Raw genomic sequence first — 20,489 nt, 5'->3', positions numbered from 1 at the left:
CAGTGTTTTCACAAGATAGGGGTATATTTAAAAATCATTATGGAGATTAGGCTTCACATCACAAGAAGCAAAATGCACCTATAAAATGTACAGAAATGTTTGTCCTTTCAGAAACTGTTTAAATTTTTTAAATAAGATGAGAACTTTTTTCACAGCACTATGAGGAACAGGGGTAATTTCTGCGTAGGACTATTTTTGCGTACGTTCCAAATGCTCATTGGTTGAATTGGTGGTCTGTAACCTATACTCTCATAAACAAGGAATTACGCAGCGCAATTTTGTCTGCTTGGTGTTTTCTATAGAAGTCCCAATTCGTACACCTTATGTGCTTCCTAAATCAAAGATGTCTGTTCCTTTTTCTAAACCAGCAGAGAGTGATCAAGTTTGGTTTTGTACTTTATTTGATAGGAATCGTTATAAGCAAAAAGGGGCCCACAACGCTTTTATTAAAGGTTAGTAAAGATTATTGCAGAATATCTGTGCAGTCTGCATTAAAAAAGATAAAAACAAATTGTTTCATCCCGAATGCGACAATTCTTGTCCTAATTTTCCTAAATCGGGATGACTAGCACCGAAATCGTTTTCTGCTTTGAACCCAGAGGCCGAAATTTTTTACCCCGCATATCTAAAGCTGGTTACTCTTACATCAGATTCTTCCGTCATGAGTATCAATCTTAAATTGGGTCCTGACAAGCCTGTTGATTCAGATTGTAAAGTTTGTCATGAGATGTTTGAGTTAGACAAAGGCTGGTGTAATTGTTTAGATATTTTGGTTGCAGATCATGAACATATTATGTTTTCTAACAAGTACAATTACGAAGACTGCAGAATTTCTGTTTTATCGCGTTTAAATATCGATTTTTTTCAAATTTATGTGGACAGGGTATGATGATTATGATGTGTGCACTTCTTTAGAATATGGTTTTCCGATTAGTTATGAAAATTCAGGAAAAAATGTATCCTGTTGTTCTGTTCACAATCACAAGAGAGCGGTTGAGTTCCCAGACGATACTGACTATTATCTGAGAAAAGAAATCGAACAAAGCAGTGATTGGTCCTTTCCACTCTAATCCTTTTTATAACGATATCGTTATATCACCCTTAAATAGTGCTCGGAAGAAAGATTTTGTCCGAGAGAAGGGTCATCTTAGATTTGAGTGAAAGAGGAGTCGGTGGTGTTAATGACTTAGTTGATAAAAAATTTTACTTAGGCGAGGAAGTAAATCTGAAATATCCTAATGTTGAAGCCTTTGTAGACTTAATTAAAAAGCATGGACGGAATTGTCTTTTATTACAGCGGGATTTGCGAAGGGCTTATAGGCAGATATTTATCGATCTGCATGATGTCTAGTTAGTAGGTTTCGAGTGGAGGGGACATCTTTATTTTGACCGAGTCCATTCTATGGGTCTGCGTTCTGCTGCACATATTTGCCGGCGCGTTACAAATGCAGTTGCATTTATGTATAGAGAACTTGGTTTTGATGTTGTTAACTATCTTGATGACTTCGCGGGGGTGGATTCACCTGACAGAGCCTTTAAGGCTTTTGATGAGTTAAAGCATCTTTTGATTTCTTCCGGGATACAGGAATCTTCTCACAAAGCTGTCCGTCTACTAGAACTTTTAGGTATCTCATGTGACACAAATAAACTTTTTTTTTCAAATTCCTGATGATAAATTAAAAGATATTTGTGGAATTTTGCTTTCGGTGGTCATACAAGCAATCCACTAAATTACGAGATATTCAATCGTTAGAGGGAAAGCTAATTTTTTAGTAGTATGTGTTACACCAGGTCGCATTTTTATGTCGCGATTATTAAACTGGCTTAGATCAGTGTATGATCAGGTAGTTTATACTGTTGTCCCTGTTATTATTCAGAAAGATATTAGGTGGTGGTTAAATTTTCTTCCATCTTATAATGGGATCTCCATGATGATTCAAGAAGAATGGTCAAAGCCTGACGAAATATTTTCGTCTAATGCTTGTGCTTCCGGTTGTGGCGGATGGTTTAATGGAAAGTGTTTTCATCAAGTTTTTTTTAAATCTGTTATGGAATCTAAGTTACATATTATCTGTCTTGAACTCCTTTCAATTATAGTTTGTGTAAAATTGTGGACTTATTTTTTTAAGGGAAAAAGAATAAGAATTTTGTGTGATAATCAAGTATCTGTTTCTGTTATCAACACTGGGAAGTCTAGAGTCGAATTTCTTCAGCACTGTTTGCGAGAATTAATTTACATTGCCGCGATTCATGAATTTGAAGTACGTGCTGTTTAGCTGGTTATGAGAACAGATTGGCGGACTATTTGTCGAGATGGCATTTATCAGATGAATTTTCAAAGTTATTTTATGACGCAGTTTCAGTTAGTTAGTCAGTGCATTTAAAGTCGTTTTCATATCATTATTCTTTAATTTTAATAATTTCAGACTCTGAATATAAACAGTTAAAGAAAGATGTAAGAGCATCGTCTGGAGAAGCTTATACTTCAGGATCTAGGAAAAACCTTTTAGTTCAGATGAGAGCGTTTTTATTGTTTTGTTTGTATTTCAACTTAACGTTTCTTCCTCTTAGTTTGAGTACTATTTTCTGCTATGCGCAGTTTTTAAGCCGTTCTTTTAAATCAGTCGACTCGGTTAAAAATTACATTCATGGAGTGAAACTTATGCATCAATACTTGGATTATCCATTTCCGCATTTTGATAATTTTGCTTTTAAAATTCTTATAAAAGGTCTCTACAGAGTTAAGCAACATCTTCCACACCACTCACTACCTATCACTCTTAATTTATTGTTAAAGACGGCTTCATTTTTGAATTTAAATGACAGTTCTGATTGCATTTTTTTGTGTTTATTTTTGTTTGCCTTTTTCCTTATGTGAAGGAAATCTAATCTTGTACCTAATTCCATTCATTCATTTGATGAAAGAAAGCAGTTAACCAGATGTTAAGTGTTCTTGGAGCATGATATTGCTATAGTTGTATTTGAATGGATTAAAACAATCCAATTAGGTAATAGAACACTTAAAATCCTGTTAGTTAGGATACCTGTTTATATTCTTTGTCCAGTTTCTGCATATATTCGCATGTGTAACATTATTCCTGTACCGTATAATTCCTCTGTCTTTGTTCTTCGCGGGCAGTTCAAATTAGTTCCTGTTACATACTCTCAATTTCAGTACAAGCTGAAGGATCTGATTGGTAAAATTGGGTTAAATTCCAAGTTATATTTCTCTCATAGTTTTAGAAGAGGGGTGCAACCTTCGCCTTCCAAGCTAGTGTGCCTAGTCAACTCATTCAGTTACACGGAGATTGGGCGAACGATGCCTACAAAATTTATTTAGAATTTTCAATGGAAGATAAAATTTCGGTAGTTAAAAAGATGGCAAAGTCGATTTAATTTCGTTTCAGATTTCTTTAATCCTGTCTGTAAGAGAGTTTTGGTTTACACAGACTCTATGGGCAAGTATTTTGACGACATTTTTTACATGGATCTACTTGCTATCAGGAGAGCTAAGATAAACACTACGAAGCATATGATTAAGAATAGAGAGATTTCTTTATCCAATTATTCTCATGCCATTGTTCACTGAGGCACTAATGATGTTGTAAATAATCATGTTGATAAGATTTTAGCAGATTTTCGAGAATTAATTTTGATTAAATCCTCATCTAATTGTATTTGCATCTTCTTTTCGTCTGTTTTACCTAGACCATTAGTCGAGTTTTCTTCTACTGGTGCGAAATGCAAAACTTTATTTACAGATATGTAAAATTTGTAGTTCGTACAGTGTTCATTTCGTTTGTTCTTATAAGAGATTTTTTACAGGGGTATTTCTATCAGGTCTTTATTTGCTATCAAGCATGGTGGGCTCCACCTTAATGAAGCTGGCCAGTATGAGCTTCCACCTTAATAAAGCTGGCCAGTATGAGCCTCCACCTTAATGAAGCTGGCCAGTATGAGCTTCCACCTTTATGAAGCTGGCCAGTATAAGCTTCCACCTTAATGAAGCTGGCCAGTATGAGCTTCCACCTTTATGAAGCTGGCCAGTATGAGCTTCCACCTTAATGAAGCTGGCCAGTATGAGCCTCCACCTTAATGAAGCTGGCCAGTATGAGCTTCCACCTTAATGAAGCAGGCCAGTATGAGCTTCCACCTTAATAAAGCTGGCCAGTATGAGCTTCCACCTTAATAAAGCTGGCCAGTATGAGCTTCCACCTTAATGAAGCTGGCCAGTATGAGCTTCCACCTTAATAAAGCTGGCCGGTATGAGCTTCCACCTTAATGAAGCTGGCCAGTATGAGCTTCCACCTTAATAAAGCTGGCCAGTATGAGCTTCGTAGATGTTTTCAACATGTCATCAACCATATGTACATGTATGTTTCTGTTATGTATTATATTATGTTTTATTATCTTTTTCTTTCATTTTGTTTTATCTATTTATTTATTTGATCATAAACCTTTAAGGAGGAGTTTAATTCCTTAGATTTTAGAACTTTCAAGGGAGTGTTTCATCCCTTGGGTTCTATTTGGTGGCTGTTTTAGGGTCACTACTTTCAGGAAAGTGTTTGCGCCTCATTTCCTAGGTTGTTGAGGCGATTGAAGAAGTGTCCTATTCTTCCTGCTTGGAGACGAATTTTCAAGGGAGTGTCTCATCTCTTGGATTTGTCCTTCCTCAGTTGATTATTATTCTTGTTGTTATCTAATATGTTTATTTGTTTTATATTACATGCTTGATATATTTCGACGGATTTTTTATTATGTGGCCCGCCAGATACTTGTAATTTGTCGTATATACTTGCATGTATCGTGTATTTCTATTTTTGTCCTTATGTGATATCTTGTACATATGTTATTCTTTTTCGCCAAAATATTTTTATTGTATCTTATTTCTATTAAGCTTAGTAATTGGTTCGTTATTAATCTCAAAAACATGTAATTACGCATCCCATTTTGTCTGCTTGGTTTTTTTTCTAGTTATTCCCCTTAGACCCGATATGTCATATATCGCTACAGTTTAACGAATAGTCGAATACTGCTCAATCCGATCCTTTCGTCATTATGTTAGAAATTGTAAGAGTGGTTTGACGACAATTTTTTCACCCTCCCACCCTCCCTGTTATTTTACTTTTTTGCATAATTTCCATGTTTATTTTCTATTATTTTCTATTATATGCTTCATATATTTTGTTTAATTTCTTTAAAAATCATAATCAAAATAATAATAATAATAATAATAATAATAATAATAATAATAATAATGAAAGCCAGGGCAGCTCAACACTAGAATTTCTACTTCGTATAACCCACAACCTTGGCAGCTCTGGAACCCATATGACATTCAAAGACATATTCGAGTGTCTCTTTCGAAACATGCAATCATGTACATGTAGCTCTTTAAAAGTGAAGTGAACATTGACAAAAAAAAAACGGATTTTGGATAATTTGATTCCGTTTAGCACTTTCCAAGTTATATGAAACAGATGCGAATAGACCCATATTTCGCCAGAAGTTAAATATAGCGAATATTATGAATATCAATTCAAAATCAAAATATTTCACTAAAGCTATGCCGTTGAAGCTAGACCATGACAAGTTATTGTATGTCACTCTGATACTCAAAGATGTCTGTGAACGTCAAATGGGACCCGTTAGTTTACTAGCAAGGCGCAGGGCCGGATATAGGTACATTTCTTGTCAATTTTACACATAAAAATGACTTTTTTTCAGTAAAAATGAGGTATGCCATCACTCTGCATCCTCCCAATGGATCCGCCACTGAGGCGATAGACGAATTCGAGAGCATAAAATTAGCAGCCAAATTAACTTAGCACGTTTATATAGACCTTATGAAGCAGGATATGTCACAGAAAACCTTTCAGACAAAGTAACCCACACCTGGACTACAGAAAACGTCTCTTGTAGTACTCTACACATTGGTTGATAAGCAGACTGATTGATTGATTGATATGATCGAAAATCCTATGGCAGATATGTCATGAGCATTCATAGAACGATTGACCAATCGAACAGACCCTGTATTTTACTTGTCCGAAACGCTGAGTCGGATCTCATAGAGGAAACAACCCGCATATAGAAATGTCGCCCCACTTCGTTTGATTGAACAACCGTTTTCGTCCTTAAATGTATGAACTATCTGCCACATGATCTTTAATCAATCAATCAATCATATAGAGATATAAGGAGTCGACAATACACCAATATGCATTATTAAACACCAAACATAAAGGACAATTCGGAAATGTTATAACTTTTATATAGAATATAAAACCAGAGGCCCTAGAGGGACCGGATTGCTCACCTAGTTGGATCTCATTTCTTTTCCTTGTGAAAATAAAAACAAGTATTCCAGATGGAAATTTCGATTTTTTTTATATTTTTCGAGGAACAAAAATGAGATGTATTCCATTTGGAATACTCGATTTATCCATCAACAAGAAAAAGAAATTAAATTCAGTAAGCCCTCTAAAGCCTCTAGTTAAACCGTTTTCCCAATCTGCTACAATACTTTAAACTATAAGCCAATGAAATGCAAAAATATATATATATCTCAATAATACAATGTAGTACCTCCCGATAAGAGTTTTTTTTATACTATGCCATAGTTGAATCTTTTGTAGGGAAATTACTCTCACAGCCGTATTTACAACTTTTTTCAGTCATTATCATAAGGATAAATCTCACAATTTAAGGTTTCTTTCCATCTGTTTAGGTTTTCACGGTATACGTAAATAGCTAAAAACTGCAAAATTAATGTTATTTTACGACTTTCAGGTGCAATAATACTAAGAAGGAGTCGAGTCGTCTTTCAACTCGAGCTAAATGGCCACTTTTATAGGTCTTGTCGCAAGGGTCAATTTTTCAACCGAAAAATACCAATTATGGTAGGTGAGATATGCACGAGGATATTTCTGTCGCTCAACGGTGACCAGAGATCCCGTAAGAAATTGACTAAAAGCTGTTACAAATGTCATTTCCGCTTCCGCCTTCCAAGAGCAATAACCAATAGCAAGAGTCACAGCACCTATAAAAATATGGACGTTTCTACAGCTATGCAAGATAGCATTTTCCTGATAGTGTCTGTCATTGTTTTGGATATATAAAGTCAAAATATATTCCTCTTCCATGTTTCCTAAATATAAACCCACATTTGTGTGTGTGTGTGTGTGTGTGTGTGTGTGTGTGTGTGTGTGTTTTGGTTTTTTTTGACGGAACAAAAATAATACAATTATATATTTGCATGATAACTTAAGGAACTATTCTACCAAATTTCATCGAAATCTGCCTTGTAATTTTAAGATAAGATTTTCGGAAAATTGTGAACGAACAAGGATGAAATGTCCCATCGACGACAGACGCCACATGATGTCAATTGCTCACATGGCCAGGTGAACTAAACAGATATATCGGCTCATCTACACCACTCAACATTTCTGCACTGAAAATCTGGAGTAAAATATACAATTCATATGTTGATTTTGATATGATCTGTAAACCCAAAGCTGAACTGTTACCATGGTGATCCAGAATTGCTGTTGAGTTTTATTTCCCACTTCCGGGACAACTATTTGATTCTGAAAGGAGTAGGCTGGCACCTTTTGAAAACAAATATTCTGGCTTCCACTAAGTTGAAAATAAATTACATGTACCTTGCAATTGCAAAACTAATAATGATAATAATATTTTGGCCGTCCCATACTTCACAAATATATTTCTTTTTTATAGATAAATAAACTGACCACTCCATATGTGCCCTCTTCCTCAGAATCAAATGGCCATGCCCATATGTATTTTCCTGTTTGGTAGATTTGTTATGTGTTTAATTATGTTTGTCTTGTCTTTTCAATCATGCCTGGTTTGCATTGATTTAATTTTTTTCTTTTTTTGTGTTTATTCTCTTCATTGATGTATTAAGGTATCTGAATTGATTTTTAATTATGGCTTCCATTGATTAAATTGTATTTGAAGCAACAATATTCAACAAGATTGCTACGTGTGTCCATATGTTCCCCTCTGTCCCACAAAAAGACGAAGTGCAAAAGTCACATAAATCCTGTAATATTTGTCAAATCAAAATAGCGGTGCAATAGGATTAATTACATATGGTAACTAACATTCCTACAAAATTTGAACAAAATCCATTGAGTGGCTCTGAGGATTTTTGTCCACAAAGTCAAGTGTGAGGGGCAGCCACATGGGCTATATTTCCTTCTGCACAGCAGCAGGGGGCAAAAATGGGGAAATTTCAGAAAGAAAGGATACCAATATTCGATTGACAACTTTAATTAATAGGAAGTATCCTTAAACATCAATTAATTATACATGAACAATTAACACAAAACAATCAACAATGGAATCATTAAACATAAATGCAATTATGATTAAAAAATACAGGAAATAATCATGATTACAGGTAACTGACAATAATCATAATTACTGATCACTGTCAATAATCATGATTACTGGTCATTGTCAATAATCATGATTAAAAGTAATTGACAATAATCATTATTACATGTTGTAATTCAATTCATAATCAATAAAAATCACCAATTTATGCAGAAAAAGTAAAATGATTAATGACTATTCTATGACAAACTTGAGTAATGATTATAAATAACTTTTTTTTGTAAATACCAAAAATAAATAGGACAATATGAAATCTTAGCTAACATTCACAAGAACAATAGTGATTATAGGAATACAATAATTAAAGACTGAATACTGTAAAGGCCTTTAAGTTACACAGGCACAAGATAATGAATGAGGTTAGGGCTAAGATAATAAGGCAATTTACCAGTAGTAATGCATAAAAACATTAATAACATGCAAATTTTGCATTCTTTATTTCCAACTCAGGAGATAGACCTAGGTAAAGTGGCATAACTCTTACAAACCATTTGTATGCTTGTGTAAACCTTTAACACATATATCCTGTAAGCATGTAAATAACTTGGATTTGATTCATTCTGATACAAACATTTGTAATATTAGAAAATGAATTTCTAATATTACACAATCATTTTTTTAATATTAGAAAATGCTCATTTTGTCCACTTTGGCTTGCCAAACATATCACTGATTTCAAGAGTTGGGCCCTTACCTCCTTTAAATTGAATTAAGGATTAAATTGATAAGGTCCTCTTCATTCACAGAATAATGCCCATATTTCGACCAGTAAAACAAAGTTAATGGAATCAAACTTTACATTTATAATACGATAAAAATCAAATCTATTTTATCGTGATTACAAAAAAATTGCAAATAAATGAAAATGACCAAAAAGGTATATTTCATTTTTATATCATATAATACATTTCATTATTATAAATTTTAAACCTAAAAAAAAAACAAGATGAAGAATTAAGCTTAATTAACTTGCATTCGTTTTTTCAAAGTTTAAAGTTCTTGACAAAATTGTCAAAATAATTGTGTGTTTTTATTCTAAAGGAAGTTTAGTGGTGGATTGAAAGAGGGGTGTGGTTCTAGGGTTTGCAACACACTTTTAATGAAAATTTTGCACAATTTAGGACAAAGTTTGACCAAGTATTAGCCTGGAACCCATTCTTAAGTCAATCATGCATACAAAAGCTGAAGAGGTAATGATTTTCTAGCCTCTAATATTTTGAGGTAGTCTTTCCTTTGAGGTAGCAGAAAATTGCTTTTAAGAACATGTATAAATTATTTCTAAATCAAGAATATTGAATAAGATCTTTATGTATCATTCCACTTAAGAAGCATGTGATGTTTGATTCTATTAGAATGCAATCGTTCTTTGATGGATTTCAAAAAAAAAAATTACAAAATATTTTTCAGAAAATTTTCAGATGCTATTTCAAAAAAATTATTTAAATAAAAATCATGTCTCAATTTCTACTTAATCTAACTTCAACTGATATCTTCATATTTATAAAAAAAAAAAAAACAAACAAACAAAAACAAGTATTCTGAACTTGTTAAAGGGTCCGACAATGGAAATTTCAAAAGTTTTCCTAGAATCGTTATGAAAAATTTTTAAGTGGTGACAAACACTTAAAAAAGCACTACCTTTGTAAAATGTAAAGATAAATTTTGGCAATAAAATTGTAAAACCAGACAAGGGTCACTTGAAAAAAACATCATTTAAGTCATTATCATAACAAAGCATGTAAAAAAATGATGTAACTGTGTAAAGATTTTGACATCACCATGTTGAATTAACAAAATCAATACATTTTTAAATGGCCCTTGTTGGCTTTCCTTATAATTATGTATGTTAAAGTAAATATTGCAGAGCAATTTTCGAATAAACCTCACTTAAGTTTCCAAAACCCAAATTTGTTCCTTTCCCTAGAAGCCTAAGTAAAATGGAATAATTACCACAATTTATCAATCTGACACCCGTATCACAGGCAGATATTTTTCATGTGAAACTCACTTAACATGAATTGCATGTGAACAACTCTTGTGAATTTCACACGAACTGTCTCACAAAGTTTATTTGCTCAGTCAGGTGGAAATCATGTGAAATACGTGTGAAAATCATGTGACATAATTTTGCCTGTGTAACTCCATTCGAAACAGATTAACTTCCCCCACTGGTCATTTATTAAAAGAAATAGGTGGTTATTTTCAGAATAGCAAATACAGCACCAGTTAAATATCTGGCAATGAAATGGCATACATATGAAAGGTTCCCTGAGATTAAAAAAAAAAAACAAATGTATACATTAACAACATCAACATACAACATAATATAGCTAAATCAAGGGAGAGTATTCTTTGTCAAAGGGAAATAACTCTTTTGTGTAAATTGATATCTTGAATAAAAAGAGATCTAATTTTCAAGCTTCTACAGGATAAAGCTGCTAAATGACATATAAAAATATCAGGAAAAAAATTGAAAGCTTGAAATATGAAAAGAACTAAATGAGTTATTTCCCCTAGTTTAAGCCCTCCCTAGAGTCTGCCAGATCTGTTTGTGGTTGTAGCATAGCAACCCTTTTTCTAATCCAACAAATACACTCTATTGACTATCCAAAAAATAAACCATCTTTTCAAAACCAAAATGTGTCTGTTTTTAAGGCAATACATAATATACAATACATTTGCCAAACTTCATTGGAACAATGTTTGAAGTTACAACCACAATAAGAAATCTAAAACTAGAGATCCTGGCATGCATTTATAAAGCAATCACAAACCAATTAACTATATCAATTTGGTAATACATGTATATATCTTACTGTACAACCACAAATTTCTACGTATTGCAATTTATTCTAATTGCTAAAAATAACACTATATTTTGTGCTTGGAGAGCACTAATTGTGTGTTTTATATACAAAATGTATTTCATGTGTATATACATAATAAATTCTAAGGAAACTAAGTCCAAATAAGCCTATATACCTAACTGTCCTTTCAATTAAGTCAAAATGGCAGTGTAAGATTACTTTTTTCCTTTAAAATAAAAACATACTATTGTTTAAAGTGGTACTGATTTGGCAACATCACAAAGATAAAAGGAACTGAAAAAAACTGTTTTTGAAAAAATAATAATATGATCAAAAATGAGGCCACAGCTATCACCATTTACAGAACTGAAGACTGAATATCACTCTGAGAATACATTGAGCTAATGCAAACAAAAATAAATAAGGGTTATCTCCCTTATACTGTGTTGACTAGTGAAAAGTGTTATAATTAATGCTGCCACATAAAGTAAAACGGAATGCAAAATATCAAGTCATTATCAACATTTATACATGCGTAGGATACTAAGTCTCTGTTAAAAGTTTATCATCTATCAAACAACTCCTTCGTGTTGTCTTAATTTTTGTATTTTCATCCATGCTGTACTTAGCAAGAAACAAGCACTAATTGTGTGCAGCACGAGCTATATGCAAGAAAAAGTCAACCTTGTCCTTACTACAATGTCCACACATGTTGCACTTGAATGGGTCTTTGTAACCATGGTAACCCATGTGCATTGTGTACATTACACAATCTTTAAATGCTATTTCACAATAAATGCATTCATATTTCCCATTTGGTCCTCCTTGTTTGTTGTTCATTGCCATCATTTGATGTGCAGCAGTCGAAAGCTTCATCAAATTATGATGGTGGCCATTGTGATCCATTGCTGTTTGTGGTAGTTGGTGTCTACCACTTTGAATCATTCTCCATGCAACTTCAGTTTCATGTTTCAACCTGTTTAGTTCTCCTGAAGGTCTTGGTGAAGATGAAACTGCATCCTGGCTGCTACTGACATCCTTGGGTGACATTTCATCTTCATTCATATTATTCCTGGTTGAGTCAGGTGATTTCCTGTCAGCCTCCTTTTCATTCATTCCTTCATTCAAATACTGCAGACTGTTTTTGATATCTTCAATGTCATCTGCCTCTTCTTTTTCCTTTCCTATACCTTCAGTGTTTCCAACATTTTTACCTTCATTCCTGGATTCATCAATCTCCAATTCTCCAATGGGACCACTGTCGTCTGCTGTTTCAGCATCTTCATTATCACTATCTATCTCCCCCTCTGCATGTTTATCTTGCAATTTTAGACAGAGTCTGTCTAGTTTAAATGCTTTTCCTTTCCTGGACCTTTTTCGTGGCGTCTGACCATTATTCTCATTAGCTGTAGTACTCTCTCCACTTGAATGATTATCTCCATCTACACCATCTCTCATGTCGTCTTGTGAAAGAGGACTAGAAGTGAATGGGTACTTGCGCTTTGTAAGATCAAGAGGACTCTCACGCAGACCTCCAAATTTTGGCCTTGTACTGTTAACAGCTGACCCACTACCAAATTTATTCATCATTTGCTTAATAATATCTTCTCCTTCAGTTGACTGAATGGGACTAGTGTTACCATTGCGGTAATAGTTGAGTGGAAGCTCAGGCATACTATAGCGGTTGTTACGACTTATCTTTGCTGGTTCCCCAGGTGAGGGGTGGGACCATGAGTGGGGACTAGATTTTTGATCCTCTGGATCACCTTCCGTCTGTACTTGAAGCTCTTCTTCCATGCTATCATCAAAACTTCTTTCTGACATTTCTTTTCTGATCATGCTTAGTCTACGGTTCTGTTCTTCAAGCAAGTTTTCTGATGAAAGCCCAAACATGGAAAACAAATCCTGGTTCTCACTGGCATGAACTTTCATTAAGTGTCTATAAAGTTCTTGTTTACTTGTGCTGCCATAGCAACAGAAATTGCACTTGAATGAATGATTGCTAGTGTTGTCTGGTGTCTGAGGAGAAGCCATCTTTGGCATATGGTGAGGTATTTGGGGTGAGTGAAGTGATGAATTCAAAGAGGTCATTGGAGAATTTAATGAGGTGGGAACCAATGGAGGTGGGCGATGAAATCCATTTGGCAGTTGACTGAGTAAAGGCCAATAAGGAGACATCATTGCACTGCTCATGCCTGGTGGAAGTCCATGGATTGGGGATTGAGGTAGATTAAACATACTGTTCATAAATGGATCAAACTTATCCTTTCTGGGGCCTCTTGGTCCCCTTGGTGGGCCTCGTTTCTGTAGCAATGAAAGACCAGAGGCATCTGCATCTATACCTTGAGGTAAGCTTCCATCAGTATTTAACACAGTTGCTGGCTTGTGTTGATACTTGCGCAAGTGAAGTTTCAGGCTGTGGCAGTATTTTGTGGCATAGGTGCAATCCGCACATCTGTACTGGTAAACATTTGTGTGCGATTTCATGTGACTGTTGAGCATTGATTTGTTAACGCATGAGTAATTACACTTGTTACACTTGAACGGTTTGGAGCCAAAGTGATTGCGTAGATGATACTCCAAATGGTGTTTGTACTCAGTCACAAATGGACATCTTGGGCACTGGAGAACTTTGTCGTCTTTGATGTGAGCTCTGGCATGGGCCCAGAATTCAGTCTAAAAATAATTAAAAAAATGATCAGATTTGAGTTGATTGCACGGAGAAGATTTATATATGTAATGCACCACAAACAGTAATTGAAACTGTAAGATTATGATAAATTAACATCCTGAATAAGAAGTTTTGATCCAAATTTTCCTCGTGAAAGTCGAGATCTATTTTATTTATGCTATACTGAGCAACTGTCTAAACTTAACCCTTATCAGTCTTTGAAATTGGTTTAGTTTAGATAGATGTTTGGTTTACAAAGGTTCAAAATACATTTAAACTGATAAAACTGAAAAAAAAACAGAACTTTTAAAGGAAGCTGGTTTAAATAGGTGGTCTGATTTTACAGGATTCAGTTCAGACAGGTATCACAGCTAAAGCTACATTTAAATTTTGTTCAATGTGTCATCTCAAAAAGGTAGATATTTATCTCATGTTTCATCAAGACATATTGACAGTTCATCCCTCTTTAAAGTGCCAGAATATGCAGAACAGTGAGTTCAACATAAGGGAAAATTATAGTCAGTTATCTCCCATTGATGATTATAATTTAAACCTTAAAGTACTGACAATTAAAAAGAGTTGAATGCCATTTCTGCATATCAGATAACATTTTGAAAAACATGTCATAAAAAACGTGGTTTTTTTCCCACTATGATTCATCCACTGGCTGATTCTAACAGAGAACAGCAATATCAAGGGGGTGGATCAAAGATTCTTCTAACAGCAAAGAGTGCTTCAGAAACCCCATCGGCACATCAACATATTTTGACTTTTGCCTAAAAATTAGAAAAAAATATTGTCAAGGAACAGCTGCGTTTTTACAGATGGCACTTCACCCCCTTATTTTGGTGTTTTTAGTCCCATAACTCCAAAATGAAATATAAAAAGAAATTCAACAAATCTATCAATTCTCTGAAATTGGTGATGTTACAAACAGATGAGAATTTTCTCCAACTTAAGTAATTTTTTCATGTTTTGTGGTGGGGCCAAAAGTTTTTTTCATCTAACCTATGTAAAAAAAAATGACTTACCTTTTCAGTGGCAACGAAGTCACATTGTTTACATCTAAATACTTTTGGTCGACCCATATTTCTCTTGGAACCGAATCCGTCTGGAGGGTCGTCCGTGTGAAAATCCTTGATGTGGCGCTTTAGTCTTCCTTCTGTTCGGGACTTGTAGTCACAGTGTGGACAAATATGTTCAAAATGGCAGGTCATGTGATTTTCAAACTCTAGTTGTGTTCTTCCTGTAACGGAAAATAAATTTTGTTAGCAAATGGTTGAAAACACGATACAGTAAACCAACTAATTTCGCAAGCAATTTATTTTTGTGACTTTTGCAGACGAAGAATTGTCGCAAAAATAAATAGTTGCCAAAAAGGCATATTCAGACACTATCTTTATATGTTCAAACAATTATTTTATTATAAAAGTGAAAAATAAATCTTTGCGAAATTAACCAACGCCAGCAAAACACATAAGAAAGTAGTCATGAAAGTAAGTTGGTTTACAGTAAAATATTTCATTGTTAAATGCAAAATGAGCAATAAATCTTAAGAACAAAACAAAATTTAAAGAACATTAAAAATTAATTAAAAAAACAAGAGAAAAATTCCTTACTGATAATATAATGCAATTTAAAACAAGTTGAAACTCAGAATCACTGAGGATTAATAAATGCCAATCTTTTCTGCAGTATTTTCTGCGCATTGAAACTAACACCTTTCCCACTACCTCTGTTGAGTGATAATGGCCTAAAAAATGTCAAGGTTAACATAGGTGACAAGAATTGGTTGAAAAAAAACGGAAACCTTATCTTAGCAAGAAAAAGTATGAATTCAAGTAGTGGGAGTAACACAACTGGGTTAAAATTCTCTGAAAAAGTAATGGGCAGATCCAAGTGGGGAGGCCTTTGTCCTAGGTCCCCCTTGTGCTAAAAATGATTTTGGATTGATTATATAGAAGACAATTTACTACTCACTGGAGTCCCCCCTCCACCCTTTTCTGGAACCACCACTGAACCCAGGTTCCTTCTGTTGAAATCCGTATCCCTTTAGTTAATCCAACTGAAATATTACATTCTGAAGGTTTAAGGAGGTAGACCAAGGGTAAGGGACACGACTCTTATAAATCATTGGAACGTTTGTAGTCAGCATTTTACATCCATCTCATGTAAACATCAAAGTAACTTGAACTGATTTTCATTATGTTTCAAATGAAAGTTTGATGGGCTTTGATGAAATTGAATACGATACAAACATATCACTGATTTCAAGAGTTATGTCTCTTACCCTCAACTTACCTCCTTAATTCTGCCAATTTATTTTTTCACATAAACCAGATATATTCTGAAGTCCCAATAACAATAATTGATGTGGTAGGTAAAGCTAGCTGTAAAACCTAGTTTATCCCAACTTTCCATCAGAATTACCTGTACCAAGTCAATATCATGGCTTCCAGGTTTTGGCCTTGATCTTGCCATTTGCTACATAGACTATTTGCTTATCATTCAATGACTTTCTTATATTTGCACTTAAATAAAAAAAGAGGTGGTGTATTTTATATTATTTCTACTCTATGCCTGATTTTTACAGAGACTGATAAATAATCACTAAAGTATATCAAAAATATTTTGTGTAAAAAAGGGGTGGAGTTTTTCATATGATGTCCACCTACTGCCTTATTCTTACAGAGACTGATAATTAAGCATTTATAGCTGGTTAAATAAGGGGTGGAGTTTATACCATGTTCACCCCTGCCTGATATTAACAAAGACTGATGATTAAGCAGTTAAAGCAGATATACTTAAGTATCCTTTGTAAGTAACAAGCCCACACCTGTTTTTTAAACATATACATAACTTAAAGGTTTTTTTCACCAAAAATAAAGTAGCAAAGTGGATTATTCTTTTATTGTCCTATTTTTGAACTGGTCATTTAAAATGATAGCCAGTAAGTCTCACCTAAGAACACAGATCAAAATTTGGATGATAAAGTTTATCTTAAGTCAACACATGTAAAGTTTTATACTTAAATGTTTTTATGACAAATATAAGTACAGTTAAACCTATCTAAACCAAACCCTAGTTAAATGTAACATCAGTTTAAACAAGACATCTTCTAAAATCTCTTTCTGTCAATGATAGTATGTTTAAAACTTTTGTAAACAAAACACTTGCCTAAGTGGTACAAAATCTCCTGTCCAAAAAGGGTTCAGTTTAGACAGGTTTCGCTGTACAATAAAAAGGAGTATCTTCTGTTCAATAAATCATTGCAATTTATAACACTTAATTTATTTTTCATCCAAACCAACGTGAAAAATGTACACTGAGGTAAGACCTGCGAAATCCTCCACCTATTATCGTAAATTTTACTGGAGTATTTGTTTACAAAGTTTCAATCCCCGTCACTTAACCACTTTTAAAAATATAGTATGGTCACGAAAAAGTTTTTTGGTGATCTAATATACACATATTAAAATATGTTTCATCTCTTAAGCCCCTTAGTGACAAAAAATCAAAGTAGTTTTTATCGCAAAATCATTAAAGAACACAGAATGTAAATGTTCGAGCACAATGCCATTTAATGGATGTATCGCTGAACAACACAAAAATGTATTCAATAAAACATTTATGGTCAAGCATTTGGAATGTTAGGTGGTTGCTTAAAAATTTCCGGCTACGTAAATTTTAAATTGTTTGAAGTGTACTTGAAAATTGACCTTCAATACTTAAAAACGGAACGTACAATTTTATCACTATAAACAAAACATTTATACATAAACTCTACTTAGTCCTACTTATAAAAAAATAATTTACACATTGAAGTAAAAAAAAATGATAAAATTCAACATACCAGAAGTTTTTATTATGCTGCATACTGTGGTCAACTCACTCTTGTACAGGTTAGAAGATTAAATGGTTAAAAAACTAAATCATACTTTAAAAAAATGAATTTACATGGTGAAGTGAAAAAAAATATAGATAAAATTTAACATACCAGAAGTTTTTGTCAGTTTGCTCCGCATGGTGGTCAACTCGCTCTAGAACAGTTTAGGAGATTAAATGGTCAAAAAAAAAAGACTTAGGTCAACACAGTAAAACTCTATAATGAATGAATTTTATGTTTATTTAGCAAACCAAATATTTGGGACACATTTTTTGTTCCTATTAACAAGGTACTTTTAAAAACTGGACAGTCCACTATTAAAAGGTTATTTATTAGATAAAAGTACAAATAATTTTTGGACCCGTGAGAAAATAACTAAAAAAATTTTACGACAAATAGATATTTAAATTACAGTACATTCAAGAAATAGATTTATTGTGCCCTTTTTTGGTATATCAAATTAACAATTACATTTGGAGTCAATGTGTCTGTAAACAAATTTCACAATAAAAAGGTTTATACAAAAAACATTAAATTGGTCACATCTAAAATTTTTCACAACAATTTTTCATGAAAACCTTTCTACATGAGAATGAATATGTCAGTTAATAATTTAAATTAAAGCATAATTGTCAATGTGTCTGTGTGTCCAAAATACATGAAAAGGGCATTTAAAATGAAAAGCAAGTCTTAAAAGAGAATTTAAAAAATATTCCCTTTGAACTAATACAGAAACAGGGGTACTCGTTTTAGCCATTTTTTTTTACACTTACATCTATCAGCATAACACTTTAACCAAAAAATTATTTTTCTAACATTGAAGAAATCTTATTTTAATGATTTGTGTATTGCCCTTGACATGGACATGAACTAAGCTAGCTTTCCATTTATATATAATTTTTTTTTTTTTTCATGTTTATTTTAGCATCCCAATGTTACAAACATCCATTTTGTTTACAAATCCCTTGAAACCATTACCGTGCAAGGTTGAGCAGGTCGCCAAATATGTGTCATATCACTACAAAACAAACTGTTACATCAAGCAGTCAGCCGCTGGTCAGTCAGTATTTTTTTAATAACACAATTTTACCGATGGCTTTAAAATAAACCAGGTAAAAAAGAAACAAGCTGACCAATTTGTAGGCCATATTTGGCCAGAGGATGGGAAAATTCACCGAAGTAGAAAAAAATACATTAGGTACAATAACTAACAGTGGCAGATGATTATCTACAATATAGTAAAACCTCTATGAACCAAACTCTGAATAAATGGAAACCCTGCATAACCCAGACACTTTTTGAAAGTCCCGTTATATCAGATTTAAAGTATTTTGAACCTTGGTAAACCAAACATCTGTCTAAACCAAACACATTTTAAACTTCAAAAAAGGTTTGGTTTACAAAGTTTTCACTGTAATTTATAAAAAGACTGGAATATCTTTTTAATATATTATTACGCCAAAATTGAATGGATGTTGGTTAAAGTGACCCTAGACAAAATGTGAAAATAAATAATCTTCACAGCCAACAGCAACCACTGGTCATTTAGAAACATATTTTACAAGTACATTTCTACTGTGTCAGTATATGACTGTTATCATATGTGACAACAGGAAAAGCTGTTTCATCACTCGAGGCCAATTAAAGATTTTCAGAAATTATTTTGATATTTTTACTAATCTTACATTAACTTTGGCATTTTTTAAAATTTTTTTTTTTATATATTTTGTAAATTGACACTAGTAACACTTTCAATGACATTATAATGACAAATTATAATTTTACATAGAAAAATACCAAAATAATGAAAGCTGTACATAACTAGTACTATCTCAATTAAGTAGGTGTATTTTCTAAATAGCATTCAATATATAAAGTATATTGAAAACTCTTGTAAACCGAACCTTTTTTGGAGTTTAAAATTTTGTTTAGTTTAGACAGGTGTTTTGTTTATCAAGGTTCAAAATATTTTTAATCTGATATAATGGGACTTTCAATAAGTGTCTGGTTTAGACAAGGTTTCTGTTTATTCAGAGTTTGGTTTATAGAGGTTTTACTGTACTGTGTATTTTCTAAATAGCATTCAACTTAATTTTATCTGTTTAATTAAAGGTTAAAGATGGCCAATAGGTGGGTGTTTTTTAGCTAAGCTACGACAGAAAATAATAAAAGAAGACAAAGACAGAAAATAATAAAAGAAGGCAAAGGAAACGATATAGAAAGTAGCACTGAAGATAAGAATCATGCAAAATGTGATTCATGGTTGGAAAGCCTACATATTTTTATTTCTGACATTTTGTTTAAAATGCTATAGTAAACAGAAATTAACATGTGGTTTTTCATAGAGAAGATAAATATTATATAGACTGTACTGTTGACTTTCAAAATAAAGGGACTTAACTCTGAAAATGACATTGAAATATGCCTGACTATATGGCCAATGAATAGGTGGTTTCAGGCTCTGTGATATAAGTGAAGGAAGAAAAGGTCATACAAGAATGGTTTTGGGAGTCACAGGAGTCGGGACGGTTAGTGCCAGATTTTGCCATACTTAGAAATCTTTATGAGTAGTAGGTAGGTATTGTTGGACAATGTACTAAAAGTAGCAACAGATAAGACCAAACCATCATAAATATAAAGAGTCAAAAGAGAAGAAACTTTAAGAGCTAAATTTTCCCATACTTAATGAACAATTTGT

At 33.3% G+C, this 20,489-nt stretch overlaps 1 protein-coding gene and 1 pseudogene across 4 annotated transcripts in view; one reads left to right on the top strand and one right to left on the bottom strand.

Annotated features, from left to right (window-relative positions):
• The first annotated feature begins 661 nt into the window (after positions 1-661).
• Positions 662-6,856, top strand: LOC148598146 (uncharacterized; annotated as a pseudogene).
• Positions 6,857-8,285: 1,429 nt separating this feature from the next.
• The window catches only part of LOC148598144 (uncharacterized), a 59,260-nt gene continuing 47,056 nt past the window's right edge, over positions 8,286-20,489 (bottom strand). For all 4 annotated transcript variants that reach the window (XM_088560494.1, XM_088560495.1, XM_088560497.1 and 1 more), the window contains 2 exons: positions 14,937-15,151; positions 8,286-13,910 (listed from right to left, as the gene is read on the bottom strand). In XM_088560494.1, coding sequence (XP_088416620.1) covers positions 11,877-13,910; positions 14,937-15,151 — 2,249 coding nt within the window. In that variant the 3' untranslated portion in view covers positions 8,286-11,876. The remainder of the gene's footprint in view (positions 13,911-14,936; positions 15,152-20,489) is intronic.

Source organism: Perna viridis, chromosome 14, assembly GCF_037379345.1.
Source record: "Perna viridis isolate PV_CMFRI_1.1 ecotype Kerala chromosome 14, ASM3737934v1, whole genome shotgun sequence".
In the NCBI taxonomy this organism is placed as follows: domain Eukaryota; kingdom Metazoa; phylum Mollusca; class Bivalvia; order Mytilida; family Mytilidae; genus Perna; species Perna viridis.
This window is presented reverse-complemented; position numbering and strand designations above follow the sequence as displayed.